Source organism: Schistocerca cancellata, chromosome 5 (genome assembly GCF_023864275.1).
Source record: "Schistocerca cancellata isolate TAMUIC-IGC-003103 chromosome 5, iqSchCanc2.1, whole genome shotgun sequence".
Lineage (NCBI taxonomy): Eukaryota > Metazoa > Arthropoda > Insecta > Orthoptera > Acrididae > Schistocerca > Schistocerca cancellata.
In genome coordinates, this window is record NC_064630.1 from 36,182,976 (window position 1) to 36,206,846 (window position 23,871).

General features: G+C 43.5%; 1 protein-coding gene across 1 annotated transcript in view; it reads right to left on the reverse strand.

Annotated features, from left to right (window-relative positions):
* LOC126188350 (titin homolog) overlaps window positions 1-23,871 on the reverse strand; it is a 1,721,077-nt gene that overhangs the window by 1,626,999 nt on the left and 70,207 nt on the right. The window contains exon 2 of the mRNA XM_049929949.1: window positions 13,646-13,802. Coding sequence (XP_049785906.1) covers window positions 13,646-13,802 — 157 coding nt within the window. The remainder of the gene's footprint in view (window positions 1-13,645; window positions 13,803-23,871) is intronic.

Below are 23,871 nucleotides of genomic sequence, written 5' to 3' on the forward strand. Positions count from 1 at the left end.
CCCGTCGGGCCCCGGCGATTTGTGCGACGCTCCCTTATCAATCGCTTCCATTACGTCGTCAACTGTGATTTCACCTGTTAACTCCAGGTTGGCCGACTCGTCGAGACACGCGGAGAGCGTTCGTCGGACCTCATGAAAGGCTGCCTGATCGTGTTCCGCTTCTTCATAGAGATGACCGTAGTGTTCCACGAAAGCGTTGGCAATGTCTTTTTGCGTTGTCATGCGGCGACCATCTGGCAGTACGACCGTCTGTATTAAGGTTCTGCGGCTACGTTGTTTTTCTCTAATAACGTGATACATCGACGGGGATTCTCCACGGACTCGTTCAAAGGCCCTTGCACGGATTGCGACACCCTCCAGTCGGCGGCGCGTTATGGAAATTATTTGGGCCTGTGCTCGTTTTATACCGGCACGACGCTCCTGTGAAGGTGCTTGTACAGATAGTTCGCGGAGCATCATGAAATAAAATTCCGTCGTGTACCGCCTCCACATCATCACCACTCAGCTACCGGGGGCGGACAGTCGATTATGCGCCAGGTCCTTATTGTCAAGAAGCATAAAACAGACGGCACAGAACAAGCACAACAGAAGCCGTTCCAAACTGGTCTAGTGTCTATGAGGATGGCATTGAAACAATCGAGTGAGACTGATAACGGGAACTTCTGAAACGGCAGTATTTACGCCATCATTCATAAACGATTAGAAGGTCTCGTAGAGGGAAACTGTTGGATATTACGTAGACGCAAGTGACAAGGTTCCATATTTTCTGCAAAATATCATCACCGGCATAGGGGATGAGAGCTGTAATGACTGGTTCAACACGCACTTCTCGTACAATCAGTGAAGTGGTTCCCACTGTGTAACCCAAGTCTCAAAACGAATTCCTCCAAAGATTATGGGCCAACGTAATGTTGACCACTTTCGCTACTGGAAATGTAACAATGTAGCGGTACTTAAATTTATCCACGTAGTGTGACCCATACAAATAAATTTCCAGGAAAAACGTATAAATTTCAGTACATCCAGTAAGCAATCCTCACTACGCATTACATAATGTACGTATAACTGCAATTCACCTGATGATTGCAAGCATGTTGCCGAAACGTGCCGTACTAACAAAGATTAGTGAAAAGTGACTGAAGTATTAACAATTATATCGTAAATGTGCCCGCAATGTAAGTCTGAAAGTAAAACTGTAGAAGTAAAATTGTAGAAGTCTCATTGTAATACGTTGATAGTCATTTTACATTACAATTATAGGGTACTTACCTAATCCAGTGTACGATTTCACTTTCGGACACTCTGGAATGAGGGCTATATTTAGTCGGACACTGCAAAACTTGTAACACTGAACTATGTAACTGCAGCTGGCAGACTTTCAGACAATATGACCCTCACTGGAGGAAGGGAGGCATGTGATCTTAAAAGTCTACTGCGCGCTCTCGCTCGCTATTGCCTGTTGGTCTTCGGAAAAGGATCGCACGAACTAAAGAGCGAGGAGTCTGGGAACTAACTGTAGTTCGCCTGCGGGAGAGCTCTTCCGAACTTGTTCGTTAGCGAACTACACAGGACTAGTAGCTTCCACGACGGTTCTACGCAGCCTAAGTCGCTGCAGTTGTGGGTGTTGACAGACCCTCGGAGTCACTGACTGACGTGTTGCCGTCCAGCACTATCTGTCGGCCAGCTGTTGCACTCGTTTTTATTTCAATAAAACACCATTCATTTAATGTTGCTTAAAATCCGTCTTGATTGCAAATTTTTTTTTTTTTATTATTCATATGACCAGTTTCGGTTCATTCAGAACCATCTTCAGATCTGTAAAAATAATTATACTAATTTACCATTTCACGGAAGCAAATGTTTTTCATCCTATCTAATCAATATCAAATGTACCAGAACGTACCTGATATTTCAGTTACAGGAGTAACCCGTCCAAATCCAGCAACTTTCACATGCTACATCACATAAAATTGGTTGGCAGAGTGCACGTCATTTATATTAATTATAGCGCTATTACCGACAGGTGGCGTCTGGTACATTTGTTACATTCCATTTGTACATACTGTATTCAGTAGATCTTTTTTATATTAAAAATATTTGGCTAAATTATGTAGATGTCAAAGTGAAAATCTGTACTTGTCAGGATTAAAAAACAGTAAAATTATCCTTTTTATACGATCTAAGAGCATAGGGCGGTTTATATATCTGTGGTGCTGGTGTGAACTTGTTTTCCTCTACGGTCTGCTTCCGTGTCAATTTTTACTTCTCTACCAACATTATTCCGTGAATTGGTGCATTTTCAAATGTTAACAGACATTTAGATCACCCCGTACATCACTCAAAGGATAAGCTAATTACCGTGAGAAAGTTCCAGGAAAAAAATTTTCATGTCATTCCAGCCTTCTATGGAAGACGAAAATGGGTGATTATTAATGGTACGAAGTTGCACCCTAGTACATTTTCTTGCTGTGGATATTTGGGATGGGATTCGAAATATACACTACTGGCCATTAAAATTGTAACACCAAGAAGAAATGCAGATGATAATCGAGTATTCATTAGACAAATATATTATACTAAAACTGACATGTGATTACATTTTCACGCAATTTGGGAGCATAGATCCCGAGAAATCAGTACCCAGAACAACCACCTCTGGCCGTAATAACGGCCTTCATACGCCTGGGCATTTTGTCAAACAGAGCTTGGATGGCGTGTACAGGTTCAGCTGCCCATGCAGCTTCAACACGATACCACAGTTCATCAAGAGTACAGATGGCGTATTGTGAAGAGCCAGTTGCTCGGCCACCATTGACCAGACGTTCCCAATTGGTGAGAGATCTGGAGAGTGTGCTGGCCAGGGTAGCAGTCGAACATTTTCTGTATCCAGAAAGGCCCGTACAGGACCTGCAACATGCGGTCGTGCATTATCCTGCTGGACTGTAGGGTTTCGCAGGGATCCAATGAAGGGTAGAGCCACGGGTCGTAACACATCTGAATTGTAACTTCCACTGTTCAAAGCGCCGCCAATGCGAACAAGAAGTGACCGAGACGTGTAACCAATGGCACCCCATACCATCATGCCGGCTGATACGCCAGTATGGCGATGACGAATACACGCTTCCAATGTGCGTTCACCGCGATGTAGTCAAACACAGATACGACCATTATGATGCTGTAAAGAGAACCTGGATTCATCCGAAAAAGTGACGTTTTGCCATTCGTGCTCCCAGGCTCGTCTAGGAGTACACCATCGCAGGCGCTCCTGTCTGTGATGCAGCGTCAAGGGTAACCGCAGCCATGGTCTCCGAACTAATTGTCCATGCTGCTGCAAACGTCGTCGAACTGTTCGTGCAGATGGTTGTTGTCTTGCAAACGTCCCCATCTGTTGACTCAGGGATCGAGACGTGGCTGTACGATCCGTTACAGTCATGCGTATAAGATGCCTGTCATCTCGACTGCTAGTGATGCGAGGCCGTTGGGATCCAGCACGGCGTTCCGAATTACCCTCCTGAAGCCACCGATTCCATATTCTGCTAACAGTCATGGGATCTCGACCAACGCGAGCAGCAATGTCGCGGTACGATAAACCGCAATCGCGATAGGCTACAATCCGACCTTTATCAAAGTCTGAAACGTAATGGTACGTATTTCTCCTCCTTACACGAGGCATCACAACAACGTTTCACCAGGCATCGCCGGTCATCTGCTGTTTGTGTATGAGAAATCGGTTGGAAACTTTCCACGTGTCAGCACGTTGTAGGTGTCGCCACCGGCGCCAACCTTGTGTGAATGCTCTGAAAGGCTAATCATTTCGATATCACAGCATCTTCTTCCTGTCGGTTAAATTTCGCGTCTGTAGCACGTCATCTTCGTGGTGCAGCAATTTTAATGGCCAGTAGTGTATATTTTTTTAATTCTGGTAAGTGTGTACATTTTAAGTATCATAATTAGAATTAGATATTTATTTAGTGATGTACACTTCTCATTGTTAACTGCAAGTAGTTTTATTTCTAAAAATCAGAAGAAATGAGCCACTTCTAGCCTTTAACTGCTATGGACCGTGTCTCAGACCTTTACGATAAATTGCCTTGTTGTATTTCACACATCCTTACGAACCTAGTGAGCACATCTGTGTACCTTCCTGAAGGGTGGCAAACTACACGTGTGAGAAGTCTTGCATTGTTGCTGCGCTTTGTTTCTTATTTTTGAGTCTTGAGAGGTCTCATAAACGTACCATACTGTTTGCGTGTCATGTTTTTGTTGTATACTACCATTTCTACAATGACAGGGAAAGCTTTAGCCTCTATGCAACGTATTTTACGTGAGACAGATGTGGATGTTCAAGAACGTGTCAGTGAATTCTCAGATGAAGTCTTTGAAGTCGACCATAATGAACGTGATTTCAAGATATTTAGTGATCGCGATACTAATTCGGAGCAGTAAAGTGAAGGAGATGAGATGACAATGGAGAAGAGTCCTTCTTCGATATGAATAAAGTTTTCAATGGACGAAATAGCAGCTGAATGCTAACGTAATAGCAAGGCAACACCACATGGCCCTACAAATGCCCATATTGCGACGATTAACTAAAAGTCACTAACAAAATCCTGCTGTTTTTACGTATGAGCCTCGAACACATAAAGAATCGTTTGATAAACGAAACATGTGTACCTTTTGCCCTCAGGAAGGTCTGGTAAAATTCAAGCAGGTTGAAAATGATTAAAATATGATTCATGGCCTCTTAAGAACACATCATTACTCTCTACTTTATCTTTTAAAATTTAAATGTGGCCAATTTTCTCCCTTCAGGGGTGGCAAAAGGCGCTCTACGTTTGAACACCGCGTAGTAAACTTAATGCTGAGTTCACATACAATTTCTTACAGATGGAATGTGTTTTTCCATATAGTTATGTTAGGAGTCTTCAATATTATCTCCCTGGTGATAAGTTGCGAGTGGGCAGAAAGTTCACTATCTATTGTTATTTTAGAAACACTTTATATATATATATATATATATATATATATATATATATACTCCTGGAAATGGAAAAAAGAACACATTGACACCGGTGTGTCAGACCCACCATACTTGCTCCGGACACTGCGAGAGGGCTGTACAAGCAATGATCACACGCACGGCACAGCGGACACACCAGGAACCGCGGTGTTGGCCGTCGAATGGCGCTAGCTGCGCAGCATTTGTGCACCGCCGCCGTCAGTGTCAGCCAGTTTGCCGTGGCATACGGAGCTCCATCGCAGTCTTTAACACTGGTAGCATGCCGCGACAGCGTGGACGTGAACCGTATGTGCAGTTGACGGACTTTGAGCGAGGGCGTATAGTGGGCATGCGGGAGGCCGGGTGGACGTACCGCCGAATTGCTCAACACGTGGGGCATGAGGTCTCCACAGTACATCGATGTTGTCGCCAGTGGTCGGCGGAAGGTGCACGTGCCCGTCGACCTGGGACCGGACCGCAGCGACGCACGGATGCACGCCAAGACCGTAGGATCCTACGCAGTGCCGTAGGGGACCGCACCGCCACTTCCCAGCAAATTAGGGACACTGTTGCTCCTGGGGTATCGGCGAGGACCATTCGCAACCGTCTCCATGAAGCTGGGCTACGGTCCCGCACACCGTTAGGCCGTCTTCCGCTCACGCCCCAACATCGTGCAGCCCGCCTCCAGTGGTGTCGCGACAGGCGTGAATGGAGGGACGAATGGAGACGTGTCGTCTTCAGCGATGAGAGTCGCTTCTGCCTTGGTGCCAATGATGGTCGTATGCGTGTTTGGCGCCGTGCAGGTGAGCGCCACAATCAGGACTGCATACGACCGAGGCACACAGGGCCAACACCCGGCATCATGGTGTGGGGAGCGATCTCCTACACTGACCGTACACCACTGGTGATCGTCGAGGGGACACTGAATAGTGCACGGTACATCCAAACCGTCATTGAACCCATCGTTCTACCATTCCTAGACCGGCAAGGGAACTTGCTGTTCCAAAAGGACAATGCACGTCCGCATGTATCCCGTGCCACCCAACGTGCTCTAGAAGGTGTAAGTCAACTACCCTGGCCAGCAAGATCTCCGGATCTGTCCCCCATTGAGCATGTTTGGGACTGGATGAAGCGTCGTCTCACGCGGTCTGCACGTCCAGCACGAACGCTGGTCCAACTGAGGCGCCAGGTGGAAATGGCATGGTAAGCCGTTCCACAGGACTACATCCAGCATCTCTACGATCGTCTCCATGGGAGAATAGCAGCCTGCATTGCTGCGAAAGGTGGATATACACTGTACTAGTGCCGACATTGTGCATGCTCTGTTGCCTGTGTCTATGTGCCTGTGGTTCTGTCAGTGTGATCATGTGATGTATCTGACCCCAGGAATGTGTCAATAAAGTTTCCCCTTCCTGGGACAATGAATTCACGGTGTTCTTATTTCAATTTCCAGGAGTGTATATGTACTTCAAATTTTGCTGTATTTGAATTCTTCAAGGGTTTAAATTCTGCATTGTCAAAAAAATTCAAATTTCATTACACAGCATTCATTTGCTGTGTTTGAATTCTTCAAGTGTTTTAATTCCTACATTATTTTAAAAAAATCAAATTTCCACTACACTACCAAGAAGGGTAATGAACAACAAGAACTAATGAACATATACAGCATTTCCACCAAAACAGTGCTTTTATACACGAAAAATAAAAAGACGGTCAGAGAGATTCCTCGATTGTAATTCTGCCCTGTCTTTATTACAATGCACATGGCAGTAAAAGCAATGTACAGTAGCTGTCGATTTTGTTTTACTTTCAAATTTAGACGATCTTATATTTATTTATTACAGTGATTAATTTTATCTGTTGTATGCAACATTTTTCATCAGTATAGGTCATTTAAGTAATAGTTCTCAATCACACTTCATTCTGAAGTTTACCGATGACACTGTGATTCTGTCAGACACCGCAAAGGACTTGAAAGAGGAGCTGAACGCAGTTGATATTGTCTTTAAAAGGTATGCGATGAGGATCAACAGAAGTAAACAAATGGTAATGGAATATAATCGAATTAATCCATGCGATGCTGAGGGAATGAAATTAGGAAATGAGACACTAAAAGTAGAATTGATTGTTGCTATTTGGGGAGCAAAATAACACGACGCACATAAAACACAGATTGCCTATAATCATTAAAGAGTTTCTGAAAAACACGGATTTGTTAACACACAATATAAGTTTATTAGCTGGTAGGAAGTCCTTCCTCGACGTATTTGTCTGGGGTATAGCCTTCTACGGAACTGAAACATGGACGATAAGCATCAGACGAGAGGGGAAGTATTTGAAATGTGGTTCTACAGAAGAATGCTGAACACCAGATCAGTAGACCTGATAACTAGTGAGGAGATACTGAATCGAATCGGGGAGAAACGAGATTTGTGAAGCAATTTGACAAAAAGAAGGCATCAGTTGGTAGGATACGTTCTGAGGCATCAAGGATTTGTCAGTTTAGTACTGGAAGGATATGGGGAGAGGGAGGGGTTAAATTGTAGATGGAGACCAAAGGATGAATACAGACGTGCGTTGAAACTGATGTGTGTTGCTGCAGCTATTTAGAGATGAAGAGATTTGCATAGGATACTCTAGCGTGCAGAGCTGCATCAAACCAGTCTTTCCACTGAAGACCATAGCAACGACGACTTCATTTTTCACTAAATCATGTTGTAAAATTATAAAATTTGCCTAGGCCAGGGGTGAAGGATCACCTCGATACAGCTATGTGTGCAGATCCCGTCCCATTCTCCAGATTTACGACGGGAAACAGTTGTTGTTGTTGTGGTCTTCAGTCCTGAGACTGGTTTGATGCAGCTCTCCATGCTACTCTATCCTGTGCAAGCTTCTTCATCTCCCAGTATCTACTGCAACCTACATCCTTCTGAATCTGCTTAGTGTATTCATCTCTTGGTCTCCCTCTACGATTTTTACCCTCCACACTGCCCTCCAAAGCTAAATTTGTGATCCCTTGATGCCTCAAAACATGTCCTACCAACCGATCCCTTCTTCTAGTCAAGTTGTGCCACAAACTTCTCTTCTCCCCAATCCTATTCAATACCTCCTCATTAGTTACGTGATCTACCCACCTTATCTTCAGCATTCTTCTGTAGCACCACATTTCGAAAGCTTCTATTCTCTTCTTGTCCAAACTATTTACCGTCCATGTTTCACTTCCATACATGGCTACACTCCATACAAATACTTTCAGAAACGACTTCCTGACACTTAAATCTATACTCGATGTTAACAAAGTCCTCTTCTTGAGAAACGCTTTCCTTGCCATTGCCAGTCTACATTTTATATCCTCTCTACTTCGACCATCATCGGTTATTTTACTCCCTAAATAGCAAAACTCCTTTACTACTTTAAGTGTCTCATTTCCTAATCTAATTCCCTCAGCATCACCCGACTTAATTTGACTACATTCCATTACCCTCGTTTTTCTTTTGTTGATGTTCATCTTATATCCTCCTTTCAAGACACTGTCCATTCCGTTCAACTGCTCTTCCAAAACAGTATGATTTTCAAAAGCTATATATGTTCAAATTGTTTACAAAACGACCTTATCCCCTTTAAAATGTCCATCATGTTCTTATACGTGTAACACAAATACGTTGGTACAACTCTTGTTGACAGTCGCTATATGATCGCCAAGAAGATACACTGGTGCCCAAAATTAAAGCAACAAACGGAAATTTTGCAAGGTTGCGTTTATTTTGCCACAAAACACTATAAACAAGTGTTAGCAAAATAGAAACAATGTAAAGAATACAGAATGCAAATAAGTGCACACACTTTCCGACAACAGGTTAGTGTGCTTAGTATGGGGTGTGACCACCTCTGGCAGCGATACAGGCCTCACAACGACTGGACACGCTGTAAGTGAAGTCATAAGTTTCATACTGAGGCAGTGACGCCCATCCTTCCTGCAGAGCTGCTCGCATTCTTGGAGCTTGGTCAGTGGTTGCTGACGTAATGCAAGCCGTCTCTCTAGTGCATCCCAGACACGCTCTATGGGATTCAAATCAGGAGAGCGCACAGGCCACGTCCTTCGTGCAATATCTTCCGTTTACAAGAAAACATTAACCACCAGTGCTCTATGAGGCTGAGTATTATCGTCCATCAGTACGAAGTCTGAGCGTACAGCACCTCGCATCAACCGGAAATGAGGTCGCAAGATGTTGTCACGATACCTGACAGCTGTTAAGCTTTGCCGATTCACCCACACAATTTCATGAACATGGTATCGAGTGGTCAACACAATCCCTGCCCACACCGTTTGGGATCTTCCTCGATGTCGGTCTCTTTCCACGATATTTTGCTCCCAAAATAGTGTTCCAAGTTCCCTCCAGATGCGAATCCATTGAGAATCACTCTCCAGGCTAAATAGGGACTCATCTCTGAAAACAACATTGGCGTCGACTGTTCGACCACCCAGGTGGCATGTTGACAACTCCACTATAGACTTTCCCTTCTGTGAAGACGCGTCAGTAGACATACAGCACGTCTGCGACAGTGTGAAACACGTATGTATGCAGGGTATTCATTACCAGCGATGGCGAGGCATGACAGAATCTCTGACCAGAGAGCTATTTATCGTGGCTAGTCTGCGCTTGACCGCGCGAGAGTTCTGTTCCAGAGTGGTAGCGCGCGCGAGATGACAGTTGCTAGTAGCACTCAGTCAGTGCCAGTAGTTCTACGTAGCGAGTCGCGAGAGCATAGAGTTCAGTTAGAGAGCAGTAGCGCGCGCGAGACGATAGTAGTAGTCAGTAAAATGGTTGCCTGTAGCGAGCCGGCAGGAACAGTCGTGTGTGAGGAGTCGGCGGGCGTCGGCATGGGTCTCTGGTCACGATTCAGGACAAGGTATATTGTTAAATAAGGTAATGAAGCAGCATTGCGCTCAGGCAATAACATCTGTTAATTGTAATTAATTTGTTCAAGAAATGCCCCAATAATAATTTTGTTTTCAAAGCAATCGTTTTTAAGAAAAAAATCATTACAATTGAAACAATATTTCCTATGTTTTTCCTTCCAGAATCAGTTTACCAGATTAATTACGGCACAGGGCCTAAGGCCAGCGCAGCTGCCCTTATATAAATTTATCAGGTTGATCTTAACGTTAATTTTGTGGGGACTTAACATTTTTTGCACAATTTTATTATCATTGAGTTTTATTACTGTGGGAAGCTAACATTTGGCACTATCTGCAATTCTATTCAATTCTTTTCATTTTCATATTTTTACGGGGAGGTTACACTTGGTTCCTTTTATATTTAATTATTTTCTTTTATTTTTGTGGGGAGGTGAAGGACACTCTGCCCAACTGAAATCTTTGCCATTCTTCGACAGATTTCTGTAGAAAAGGGTGTATTAAAACTCACGAAGATGAATCCTAAACTTAAGTTTACAGACCCTATCTTTTGCTTGTAAATTCACTACTCCTGACCGTCTGCACTTACAGTATTTATATAAAAGCTACTAATAATTTCAAGAGACGATGTATATAAAGTGTTACAGTCGAGTCGTATAAATTCATCCCTGGCAGCTGTAATAGCCTGGGCGAGACAGCTTCCCATCCCTAGCTCAACCAGAAGGCCACAGTTTCCGCCTGCAGCAGTCTGAGCTTCACAGCTGAAAGCTGGCAACAGTGCTGGCAGCTGTCAGGGCTGTTCTTACGGCGACTACAGGGCCCTATACTCTGAGGTAGAATCGTTTCTTGCTATAATTGGTAAACACTAACAGTTGCAATTTCGTAATTTCTATAAGCACATACAACGCCCTTTCTTTCGACTTCCGAAAACATGGCGGAGGCTGGTTCAGTTAGCATCAAACTAGTCCCTGGACTGAAGACCACAAGTGACACGTTATTTGTATATGAAAATAACTTTAGGAAGTCAGGTGACTTCGTCTGAAAATGCAAGGAAAGTATGACGTTAAAAATATTTTAACAAAGGGTTACATATCTAATGTTTGGGTCAGTGTGACCCAACGTTAATATGATTATTCTAAAGCAGGGGTCTCCACACTACGGCCCGCGAAGGCCGCCAAACCGGCCCGCGTTATCTGGCCTGTCATCCCCGGTATCCGGTCCGCCAAATATTTGAGGTGGTACCTATACTGGAAACAATTGAGTTTCGAGGCCTATCGCAACGAATACACCGCGACATTGTCGGAGCTTTATCTTTACAAAACGGAAGGTCATGGTTAAACTTGTGGATATCCACAATAAACAGACAGACCATTCTCCGTGCGATAGTAAAAAAAAAAAAGAACGGTTAATAGACTAGTTTGGCGAAAACATTTTAAGTAAAAACATTCTTTGCGTTTTATTCTACTCCCGAGTCTGGTGCAAGTCTTTCAAATGGACGCCACTTCGGCGACTAGCCTTAGTAATCAATCATTATGGAAGATGCTTCTTAAGCGATGTTTCACTTTCTTTTGATTACGTTGTAAAATACACACAGAATGTTCAGTGACATACTTTTTTGTCGGTGAAATTCGCCAGAATAAAATACGTCAGAATTTCTCAGGTACGTCCAGCAATCAATATTATGTAATTAAATAAAAATCGTAGTTCGTTTCAGTGCTAGCTATTCCCACAACCTTAGATTTTTGCGATTTCATCTTTCCTTTAGCTTTACATTACGGTGATCATGGAGTGCTAGGGTGCTTTAATCCCACTAGGTAGATCTTGGCCCTTATGACTTCGTGGAGGAGTCAATGTGGCTCGCGGACTAAAAAGTTTGGAGACCCCTGCAGTCTAAAGTCAAATACTTTCTGGTTGTCTCATATTTTATAGTAGTAATGACTTTCATTGTCCACAATTACCCTCAAGATTCAACATGTCAACAAAGGCGATGCATGTAGAACACTGGACTTGTCATTACGAAGTGCCTGCTGTTTGAATTATCTATTGTTACTACTCACTTTGTGTTCTCTATTGTTTGTAATCAGTCTGAATAGTGACATCATGGCGATTACATCTCTGACTGACGCTGAACTGGAAGAATATTAGTAAGTAGCTCAACAGGCGAAGGGTCACTTTTAGAGTTCGAAGAGCATGTCAGTAATCCATCTGAAAGCGAGTGTTCTGATGACAATGACGACAGTTCGTAGCATGGAGGTAAGAATAAGGGGAGATGGCGGTACGTATCCCAGCCGTATTACGTTTTGAAGCCATGGGGGCGTGGCTCGCTGCCATGACACTCTGACTAAAACATTGCCAGTGTGCTATAGCGCTGCGTGTATTACAGTCGCTAATTGCACCATATACACATGTAACGTCATCAGATTGGTTGTTTCAAAGTTTTTGTTTAAAATAAAATCTCGTAAAGGCGAAATTCCGCATTTCTTCTGATTAAAAATAGTTTTTAATGTAATATTACGAATAGCTAGCCTTCAATTAAACGATACAATTTTGTTAATTGAGTAATAAGCGTGTATCACAAATTAAATAATAGAAACTGAAAACTAAGTTAGCTATACCCTCCCTCCAAAGCCCCATAAATACATCTTGTTTGTAATACGTACTGGGACATTTCAGTTACGTTACACTACTGGGAAACACTGTTCATTACCACCAATATTTACTGAAATACGGTACATAGAATGGCAAATCTACACAGTGTCCTGTTTAGGCCTATACTTTACGCCAGTTAATGTAGTGTTAGCTTTTAATTTGGTGCATGATGAAGACAAAGTGAGTTACTCAACACTTCGATTATCGACGATACGTACGTATTATACTGAAACGTGAACTTGAAAACTAAGAATTTAATTATTTGAATTAACATACATTTTGCAAATGTTTTGGGTGTGTAGGGAAAACTGATGCTACAGCATTTTCTCGGAGCCTTACTGTTGAAAGGGAAGTTCGGTCTATGTCCTCTTCTCGGAAATGCTGAGAACATATAGTGCTCCATTTAGACGCACGCCAATTCTTCCTCCTCACGGCATTCTCCCACAGAGCTTTCCGACTTTCATTTTTAGGAAATCTAAAATCATACAGGAGAAAAACACGCTATAGTACAAGTACCGATGTAGCACACGCTCATTCACAATGAAGTTGTAAAATCACACTTAACGAGACAACTTACACATGAAATGTTATTCCCTTCGATTTCGCATCACAATCAGAACGATTCGTACATCCGAACACCACACAAGTCACCATAATAGCGCAAAATGCTTCCAAAAGCGAGCGACAAGCCTATGCACACAAGCTTACAGCGACAATGTTTTGGTCGGATTGAGATGGCTACCCTCGGCTTCACATAGCTTCACAGCTGTGACGTCACGGCGTCTCCCTCTATTCTTACCTCCATGGTTCGTAGCCCGTTCAAACTAGTGTTGCCTGTCTACGGTATTCTATCTCTTTGGAGCATACAGCACTGTAAAGCGCGGCCGGATAGGACTGGCGAAGCGGCTCGCGCATGGGCAGAACGCGTGCGATTGGACGGCGTGGCGGGTAGCCGACACTGCAGGCGCCCGCCTGCGAGCGCGAGGAAGCGGCTTCGGGAGTCTCGGCTGTGTGGGGCGGCGTCGGTTGTCCGGCGGTGGTTCGGCTTCGGCAGCGCCCGCGGGCTCCCGGGTACTCACCACTGGATGAGCGTGGGCGCGCCGGCGGCCGGGTCCAGGCGCACTGCGAGCAGCGCGTCGGCGCCCTCGTGGGCCGCCACGACGCGGACCGCCGCCTCCCCGTCGTGCAGGCGCGGCGCCGTCGCCAGGCTAGCGCCCTGCTTGCTCCCCGACAGCCCTGCGACACACAGCACGCGGTACAATAAGGAAGTAGTCTATAAGGAGAGGAAACTTTATTGCTCGTGAAAGAATTTTATTCATCACTATTCTTTATACACTACTGGCCATTAAAATTGCTACATCACGTAGATGACGTGCTACAGACGCGAAATTCAACCGACAGGAAGAAGATGCTGTGATATGCAAATGATTAGCTTTTGAGAGCATTCACACAAGGTTGGCACCGGTGGCGACACCTACAACTTACTGACATGAGGAAAGTTTCCAACCGATTTCTCATACACAAACAGCAGGTGAACGGCGTTGCCTGGTGAAACGTTGTTGTGATGCCTCGTGTAAGGAGGAGAAATGCGTACCATCACGTTTCCGACTTTGATAAATGTCAGATTGGAGCCTATCGCGATTGCGGATTATCGTATGGCGACATTGCTGCACGCGTTGGTCGAGAACCAATTACTGTTAGCAGAATAGGGAATCGGTGGGTTCAGGAGGGTAATTCGGAACGCCGTGCTGGATCCATACGGCCTTGTATCACTAGCAGTCGGGATGACAGGCATCTTATCCGCATGGCTATAACGGATCGTGCAGCCACATCTCGAACCCTGACTCAACAGATAGGGACGTTTGCAAGACAACAACCATCTGCACGAACAGTTCGACGACGTTTACAGCTGCATGGGCTATCAGCTCGGAGACCATGGCTGCGGTTACCCTTGACGCTGCGTCACAGACAGTAGCGCCTGCGATGGTGTACTCGGCGACGAACCTGGGTGCACGAATGGCAAAACGCCATTTTTTCGGATGACTCCAGATTCCGTTTACACCATCGTGATGGTCGCATCCGTGTTTGTCGACATCGCCGTGAACGCTCATTGGAAGCGTGTATTCGTCATCGCCATGCCATACTGGCGTAACACCAGGCGTGATGGTATGGGGTACCATAGGTTACACGTCTCGGTCACCTCTTGTTCGCATTGACGACACTTTGAACAGTGGAAGTTACATTCCAGATGTGTTACGACCCGTGGCTCTACCCTTCATTCAATCCCTGTGAAACCCTACATTTTAGCAGGATAACGCACGACCGCATGTTGCAGGTCCTGTACAGGCCTTTCTGGATACAGGAAATGTTCGACTACTGCCCTAGCCAGCAAATTCTCCAGATCTCTCACCAATTGAAAACGTCTGATCAATGGTGGCCGAGCAACTGGCTCGTCACAATACACCAGTCACTACTCTTGACGAACTGTGGTATCGTGTTGAAGCTGCATGGGCAGGTGTACCTCTACACGCCATCAAAGCTCTGTTTGACTCAATGTCCAGGCGTATCGAGGCTGTTATTACGGCCAGAGGTGGTTGTTCTGGATACTGATATCTCAGGATCTATGAACCCAAATTGCGTGAAAATGTAATCACATGTCAGTTCTAGTACAATATATTTGTGCAATGAATACCCGTTTATCATCTGCATTTCGTCATGGTGTAGCAATTTTAATGGCCAGTAGTATAGTAACCAGGTCATTCTATCTTCGTACAATCTCATAGATAAGTTTATTATGATGTACGCCTCGAAATGGAAAAGAGGTCTGCTGCAATAAATTGAAAGTGACGCATTCATTTTTTTTTTATTGAGGGAATCTTTCGTCTCACCTTTTACAATTCTGCGGTTATCTGGGCTTGGTGACAGACAAATAATAGTGTTGTTCTCGTGAATGTATGTTGTAAGCCGTATTATAAAATATACTGTATTGAGATTCCAAACAACTCCGGATTACTTCTTTCATGGCTGGTCCTACTGCTTCGGATGCGAGTTCGCTCATGGCGAGGGGAAAAAAAGCGACAAGAGGTCATATTGACGGCTGAATGTGCATGAAATACTACGAATATGGAGAATGAGGTCTAAAAATTACGTGTCTCTCTGGACCATTCTGTGTGTATCGAAAAAAAATAGATAATTTTCTCTGTGCCTTCGCCGGCCGGTGTGGTCGAGACGTTCTAGGCGCTTCAGTCTGCACAAGCGCGACCGTTACGGTCGCAGGGTCGAATCCTGCCTCGGGCATGGATGTGTGTGATGTCCTTAGGTTAGTTAGGTTTAAGTAGTTCTGCGTTCTACGGGACTGATGACCTCAGATGTTAAGTCCCATAGTGCTCAGAGCCATTTGAACCATTTTTCTCTGTGTCTTCTCTAATTACATTGTGCATATTGGATACGTTCGCAGCCGTCTATTGTGCTGTGGTTCCATTTGTAGACTCGTAACAATTACGGCCACACAGTTCTTCTCACAAAACGTGTCAATGAATCAAAGAACAACTTTCAACTCTGTGTGTGCGTGTGCGTGTGAATTCCTAAGGGACGAAACTGCTGAGGTCATAGATATCTAGGCTTACACACTACTTAACACTTAACTCGCGAGGTGACTTTTCTGCAACGTATACCACGAGGTGGGGTCTTTGGGAACCCTATGTTTAAACCGAGATTTAACGAAAAAATCATTTGAAATTCTTAATTTATGCTATATAACATTTTTTTTCAACTATTTAAGTGTTGTTTAAATGCTTCTAGTTCATTTTATTGCACTACACAAAGCCTGCAGCATTTTACTATTTATCACATAAAAGCACATAATTTTATGTGGTTCTTTTAAATAATACACATAAACAGACCGTTGAGTACTGAATTTTGCATTGTGAAAAATTATACAATCTCTGTAACATACAAATCTAAACTCCAGGATTTAAATTTGAGCATAAAAATTGTACCAAATAAGAACAAAAAAAAATCTGTCAAATTGACATTCATTGCTGGGAACTACCTTTTTATTCCCATCAGAACACATTCGATTTTAACAGACACTTTGAGTATTTCATTGAGGAAACAGACAGATCCCCATCACATCTTTCCTGTAGTTCTTCCTCTGAATGATACTCTTGTTCCGTAGCAGAACTGTGATCACCGGCTAATGTAAAACTACCTTTCTTTTCGTTTATGTCTTGATCTATATCACTGACACTTACCTCCATAGACCGACTAACAATTTCATCAAACTCGGGAAAGTTAAAAATGACAGATTCGTGCCAACACATTTTGAGCTATGTGGTACCGTACTGAAGAAAACAGGTATGTAGTTCACGAGGCACGGTCTAGGAGACTCCAACACCTATCAACAACACGTGTCAACAATAAACACAGAAGACAACGCAACCGCCAACAATACACCGTAGGCTTGGCAATTTATGGAGGCTAGGGGGAGTATAGAAGCATTCCACCACATTCCGCCTTGGAAGACGAGCTCGAAAATTTTCGCGCAGTCTAGTGAGTTAAGGGTTAAATTAATTTACGCTAAGAACAACACACACACACACCCACGTTCGAGGGAGGACTCGAACCTCCGGCGGGAGGGGCCGCGCCGTCCGTGACATAGCGTCTCAAACCGCGCGGCAACTTCTATCTCTAAATTGTCCCACGAACCACACCATAAGCACCAACACTGGAACATCGGACAGATACAAAACTTCTGACCGTCTGGGAGACCACGACCCATAGTCTAAAAGCCACCTTCTCTTAATACAATTAGTTGTTAGAGAAGTAGGTTATCAATTGAACTAACAGAAACGTTGCTTCCCGATTTTCTGCGTATCCGAGACGACGGTGACAGAAATTTCTTGTCGTCATTGTCTTTACAAGAATAACTGTAGGATGTAAATAGAAAACGTTCTAAGTACCATTTTTTTACAAAGCGCGTTTTCAGTGCTTTTGAGATCTCGGTACTCTGCCGCATATTTCCAGATTTGATCCAGGTCCCGAACCATGAAGAAAGTCTTCCTTAAATACGGTAATAGATGGCGCATAGTACTTGCGCCAAGTGCTTCCCTCTGGAGTTCCCACATTTAAAACATGTGAGAACTGGTTTTTGTTGAGCACAGTTCTGCTAGTTAATAACCAAATGCTGTACTTACGTGTCTGTATAATTACAAATAAAGGGTGGTGCCTAAGAATTAATGGCACTTGGAAAAACTACTTTCTTCCTGCTATTTTGTCGTAAACTGGAATTTTTGAGGTAGTGGCTGTGTACGCAATACAAATTGATTCTTCGAAAGAAGCAAACAGCAACCAACGACGTTAATAAAGCTATTTATTTACTCCGTTGCCGATTAGAACCGACAGGTTCATCCGCAAGACGACTGGCCATGTTATGTTACACTTGTTGCTGAGAAAACGTCAACAGATAATGTAACCAACATAAAATGTAATATAAACATGATCAGCCGCCTGAAAATGAACCTGTCGGTTCGAAACCAGGAACGGCGCTGTTCGTGTAAATAAATACTTTATTAACGGTGACTGGTTGCTGTTTTTCTTCTTTGGTGGTTTGTAGTTATTTCTGTAATACAACAGGTATTTTATTTTTAACTGATCATGGAATATTTATGACATCCGTGACCAATAAACGTCACGTACAATGCTAAAAAGGAAAACTATAGTTGATGGGTATATGTAGTTTAAGAAACAGAGAACTACAACAGTTTTGGACAGATCAAGATTTTAAAATAGTCAATATAGTGTTGCCCCTAGACACGGTATCCAACTCTGAATATTGTAACGCTAAGCCGAATCCCCTGCACGCCTTGAGAGTATGCAATGAAGATACTTGTTGCGTTTGTGCAGTTGCCAGACTGCCATCATCTGACGCACACTTTCTACCGAAAATATCGATAGGACGAAATTTGGTTACAGACATTTTTCTAATGTTAATAGGGCAGGAACCACGTTATGGTGTCCGAGTACCCCTTTTTCGTTTCACCCCGTGATTTTAATCAAGATTTCATAGCAGTTACTACGAATGTGATAAGTTGCAGACTATTGTAACTGTTCGTTTGTGCTAAAACATTCTTCATTGTTAGATGTTACGGTAAATCTAGCTTTTAAGAGCACAAATCAATATTTACACAGTATCGCGGATATGTTTTCTTTTGTCTGAAAGCCGTACTGCTATTCTTCCAGCATTTGCCTACAGTTTAATTCTATTTTAAAATTCACAGTTTAATTCTAGTGCTCTGAGTCTCCCGAACATACGTAAAGGGTGAAATAAAACCTAAATTAGTTACGAAGTACGGCGTGCACACACTTTATTCGACATGTAAACGTCACTACATATATTCGGATTTAGGTTATGCCGTGTTTGATGTGCCTCCCATCATTGGTGATGTTGTGGCGCAAACGAATAGCGAAATTCTGCATGACTCGCCGAAGTGTCGGAACATGGATGCTGTCGATGAGATCCTGAATGGCTGTTTGAAGCTCAGCAATGGTTTTGGGGTTATTGCTATACACCTTGTCTTTAATATAGCCCCACAAAAAAAGAGTCACATGTGTTCAAATCCGGACAATATGGCGGCCAATCGAGGCCCGTGGCAGTGGCCTCTGGGTACCCCGTAGCCAGAATGTGGTCCCCAAGGTGCTCCTCCAGGACATCAAACACTCTCCTCCTTCGATGGGGTCGAGCTCCGTCTCGCATGAACCACATCCTGACGAAATCAGGGTCACTTTGGATAATGGGAATGAAATCATCTTCCAGATCCTTCACGTACCGTTCGGTAGTCACCGTGCCATCAAGGAATATCGCACCGATTATTCCGTGACTGGACATTGCTCACCACACAGTCACCCGTTGAGGGTGAAGAGACTTCTCGATCGCGAATTGCGGACTCTCAGGTCCCAAAATGCACCAATTTTTCTTACTGACGATCCCATCCAGATGAAAGTGGGCTTCGTCGCTAAACCAAACCATGCATGGGCATACTAATTCTCATCATGCCCCGCGGTCAGCCGTGCAGTTTCAACGAACTAAGGCAAACCGTTCAGGAGTTATGACGATTTTATTTGATATAGTTCAGAGATTGTCACCCCGTAACCCATCCTTAAGGGGCTCCGGAACGCCCTATACTTGCAATGTTAAAATAACGCTTATAAATTACATCTTTCCTCACAAAGTATTTGAGGTAGGAAGTTGAACTTTTTACAGATTATTTATTGGAATATGGGCTACAACTTGACACAGGGATTTTACAAAATTTTAGTTCAGTTATTAAAGATGATTTTTTTTTCAATTGTAATGAAAATTCACAACATTTTTTTTGCAATTTTTTATTTATATATTCAAAAATATACAGTTTTTTGGAAAAAGGCTGTGTTTAATTATGCAGAAGGTACTGTGTAACATTTACTGAAAGTTTGAAACAAATATGTTTGGAAGATCCTTAGAAAACATGTAATTAGTATGAGAAAATAAAAGTTTTAGGAATCGAGCGACAAAGATTGGATTAACTTTTTAGTGCATTCCAGGTCTATAGGATGGAATATCTTCATCCTCTGCAAACTCCTCCTCCAGCTTCCTCTTGTTCCTCCTCCTGTTTACTCTTGCTTGTATTTCTAGACTCTTTACAGCCCTGTCTGCAGCCCGAAGGCGTTCCTTGTCTAAAGCAAGCATCGCTCGTACCATGTTAGAACCTATCTTCATTCCCATATTTCTAAATACCTTGCACCTTACAATGTTGCCATCATTGAAATTCGCAACAGCATCATACACACCAAAGTGAAGTGTTTCTATTCCAACAAATACAGTTTTGGGGATTCTCGACCATATAACACTATTTACACTTTCATTGAGGTTTTGAGTTTTTCCGTGAATACACTTTTTCAACAGCGATATATATTGAACCATCACAGGTTAGCCACAACACATACTTTATCTCACATCACTAAAATGTACCTGATGAACACGGACGTTAATAATAACACCATTTGACAGCAGTTTAACAGCGCCACAGTGGGTCACGCCCATGTAGAACACATTTCAAAAAAAATTTAAAAATAGTTGTAGTCTTCGGAATTGAATAAATTATATATCTATTAAAAGGTAATAGTCTGCAGATTCAGAAAACGCAAAAAAGTAAAAATTGAACTTTTCATGATTTTGAGCCTTTCCGGAGCCCCGTAACTGTAGGCGCCCCTTTGTCTCCGTTCTCAGCCACGCCTGGTGCCGCCGGCATTCTCGTCCCGGTCGTCTTCCTCATTCCTAGCTCTCTGACTAATACTAGCATGTACTGATTCGAACTTCATACAGACAATCCTCAGAAGGCGGCAGATGAAGATTGAATACAGCAAAGCGTAGGCATCGCGTGCAGGGCACACAGCGACCATTAGGAAACAATGCACAACTAAACCGTCACAGCTCGCGTATTGTTTGCTACATTACTTTGTTTCGCCCTTCAGACGAAGGTGTGTTGGAGTATTCGTTTCATGATGGCAACACTTTAAAAGTTTAAAGATCGGTTCGGAACTATCTTCAACATTTAACATGTTACCATCAAACCAGTGCAATGAATATATACAGGGTGTTTCAAAAATGACCGGTATATTTGAAACGGCAATAAAAACTAAACGAGCAGCGATAGAAATACACCGTTTGTTGCAATATGCTTGGGACAACAGTACATATTCAGGCGGACAAACTTTCGAAATTACAGTAGTTACAATTTTCAACTACAGATGGCGCTGCAAGTGATGTGAAAGATATAGAAGACAACGCAGCTGCGGTCCAAATGACGCCAACGTCCACGTATCGTCTCATGCGCCAGAGTTTACACCTCTATCCATACAAAATTCAAACGCGGTAAGCCCTCAGCGCCGCTACCATTGCTGCACGAGAGACATTCGCTAACGATATAGTGCACAGGATTGATGACGGCGATATGCATGTGGGCAGCATTTGGTTTACTGACGAAGCTTATTTTTACCTCGACGGCTTCGTCAATAAACAGAACTGGCGCATATGGGGAACCGAAAATCCCCATGTTGCAGTCCCATCGTCCCTGCATCCTCAAAAAGTACTGGTCTGGGCCGCCATTTCTTCCAAAGGAATCATTGGCCCATTTTTCAGATCCAAAACGATTACTGCATCACGCTATCTGGACATTCTTCGTGAATTTGTGGCGGTACAAACTGCCTTAGACGACACTGCGAACACCTCGTGGTTTATGCAAGATGGTGCCCGGCCACATCGCACGGCCGACGTCTTTAATTTCCTGAATGAATATTTCGATGATCGTGTGATTGCTTTGGGCTATCCGAAACATACAGGAGGCGGCGTGGATTGGCCTCCCTATTCGCCAGGCATGAACCCCTGTGACTTCTTTCTGTGGGGACACTTGAAAGACCAGGTGTACCGCCAGAATCCAGAAACAATTGAACAGCTGAAGCAGTACATCTCATCTGCATGTGAAGCCATTCCACCAGACACGTTGTCAAAGGTTTCGGGTAATTTCATTCAGAGACTACGCCATATTATTGCTACGCATGGTGGATATGTGGAAAATATCGTACTATAGAGTTTCCCAGACCGCAGCGCCATCTGTTGTTGAAAATTGTAACTACTGTAATTTCGAAAGTTTGTCTGCCTGAAAATGTACTGTTGTCCCAAGCATATTGCAACAAACGGTGTATTTCTATCGCTGCTCGTTTAGTTTTTATTGCCGTTTCAAATATACCGGTCATTTTTGAAACACCCTGTAGGACAATTATCGAACTATATGAAATAAAATCGCCATAACTTCCGAACTGTTTGTGTTAGGACTTTCAAACTGCACGATAGGAATTGGTATGCGCGTGTGTGATTTGGTTTAACGACGAAGCCCACTTCCATTGGACGGTTTCAAAACGGCTCAAATGGCTCTGATCATTATGGGACTTAACATCTGTGGTCATCAGCCCCCTAGAACTTAGAACTACTTAAACCTAACTAACCTAAGGGCATCACACACATCCATGCCCGAGGCAGCATTCGAACCTGCGACCGTAGCGGTCACGCGGTTCCAGACTGAAGCGCCTAGAACCGCACGGCCACACCGGCCGGCTTGGACGGCTTCTTCAGTAAACAAAATTGGCGCATTTGGGGAACTGAGAATGCGCGTTTCGCTATCGAGAAGTCTCTTGGCCCTCAACAGGTGACTGTGTGGTGTGCAGTGTCCAGACAAGGAATAATCGGTGCGATATTCCTTGATGGCACGGTGACTACCGAACGGTTCGTGAAGGTTTTGGAAGATGATTTCATTCACATTATCCAATGTGATCCTGCTTTCGAGAAGATGTGGTTCACGCAAGACGGAGTTCGACCCTATCGAAGAAGGGAGAGTGTTTGATGTCCTGGAGGAACACTTTGGGGGCCGCATTCTGGCTACGGGGTACCCAGAGGCCACTGGCATTGACCTCGATTGGCCGCCATATTGTCGGGATCTGAACACATGCTATTCTTTTTCGTGGGGTATAGTAATAATCCCAAAACCATTACTGAAATTAAAACAGTCATTCAGGAGGTCATCGACAGCATCGAAATTTCAACACTTCAACGCGTCATAATTTCGTTATTCTGTCTTCGCCACATCATCGCCAATGAACGCTGGCATATCGGATATGTTGCAACCTACATCTGAATATCTACAGCGACTCTTGCATGTGTACGTAAGCCGTAGTTTGTAACTAATTTACGTTTGTAGCTCATAGTTCATAATTGTCACGCTGTATCAAGATACTCTCGTCTACTGAGCGAAACTAGTATAAAGCAAATAATACTCTACCTATAGCGGGATATAATAAGTGCTCATAAAACCTTCCAGTGGTCCATCTAAGTGACTTTTTCCTCGCGGTACTCATATGCCGATATCGAGGGCAACTGAAGGAGCTTGGTTGTAATTAGACCATGACATAATAATGGAAAATTGGTTCTTGATATTGTGAGAATCGTTGACACATAATTAGCTTAAATGCAATCGGCGTAAAATGTTTTGTGCTATGGTGTTAATTTTTGAACTCAAGTATACAATTTTCGCGGGTACTGTTAGGTCCAAGCCTAAAAGTCTCGAAGTTTACTTTAATTAATTGTACTACAAAATATTGTTTTACTTTGTTCAGTTTAGAGAATTGCTTTCACGATACGGTTTGGTTCTAGAAAATTCATAGTTTTCGTAAACTTTGTAGAAAAATGTTAGTAATCCAAGCTGAGACTCACCAC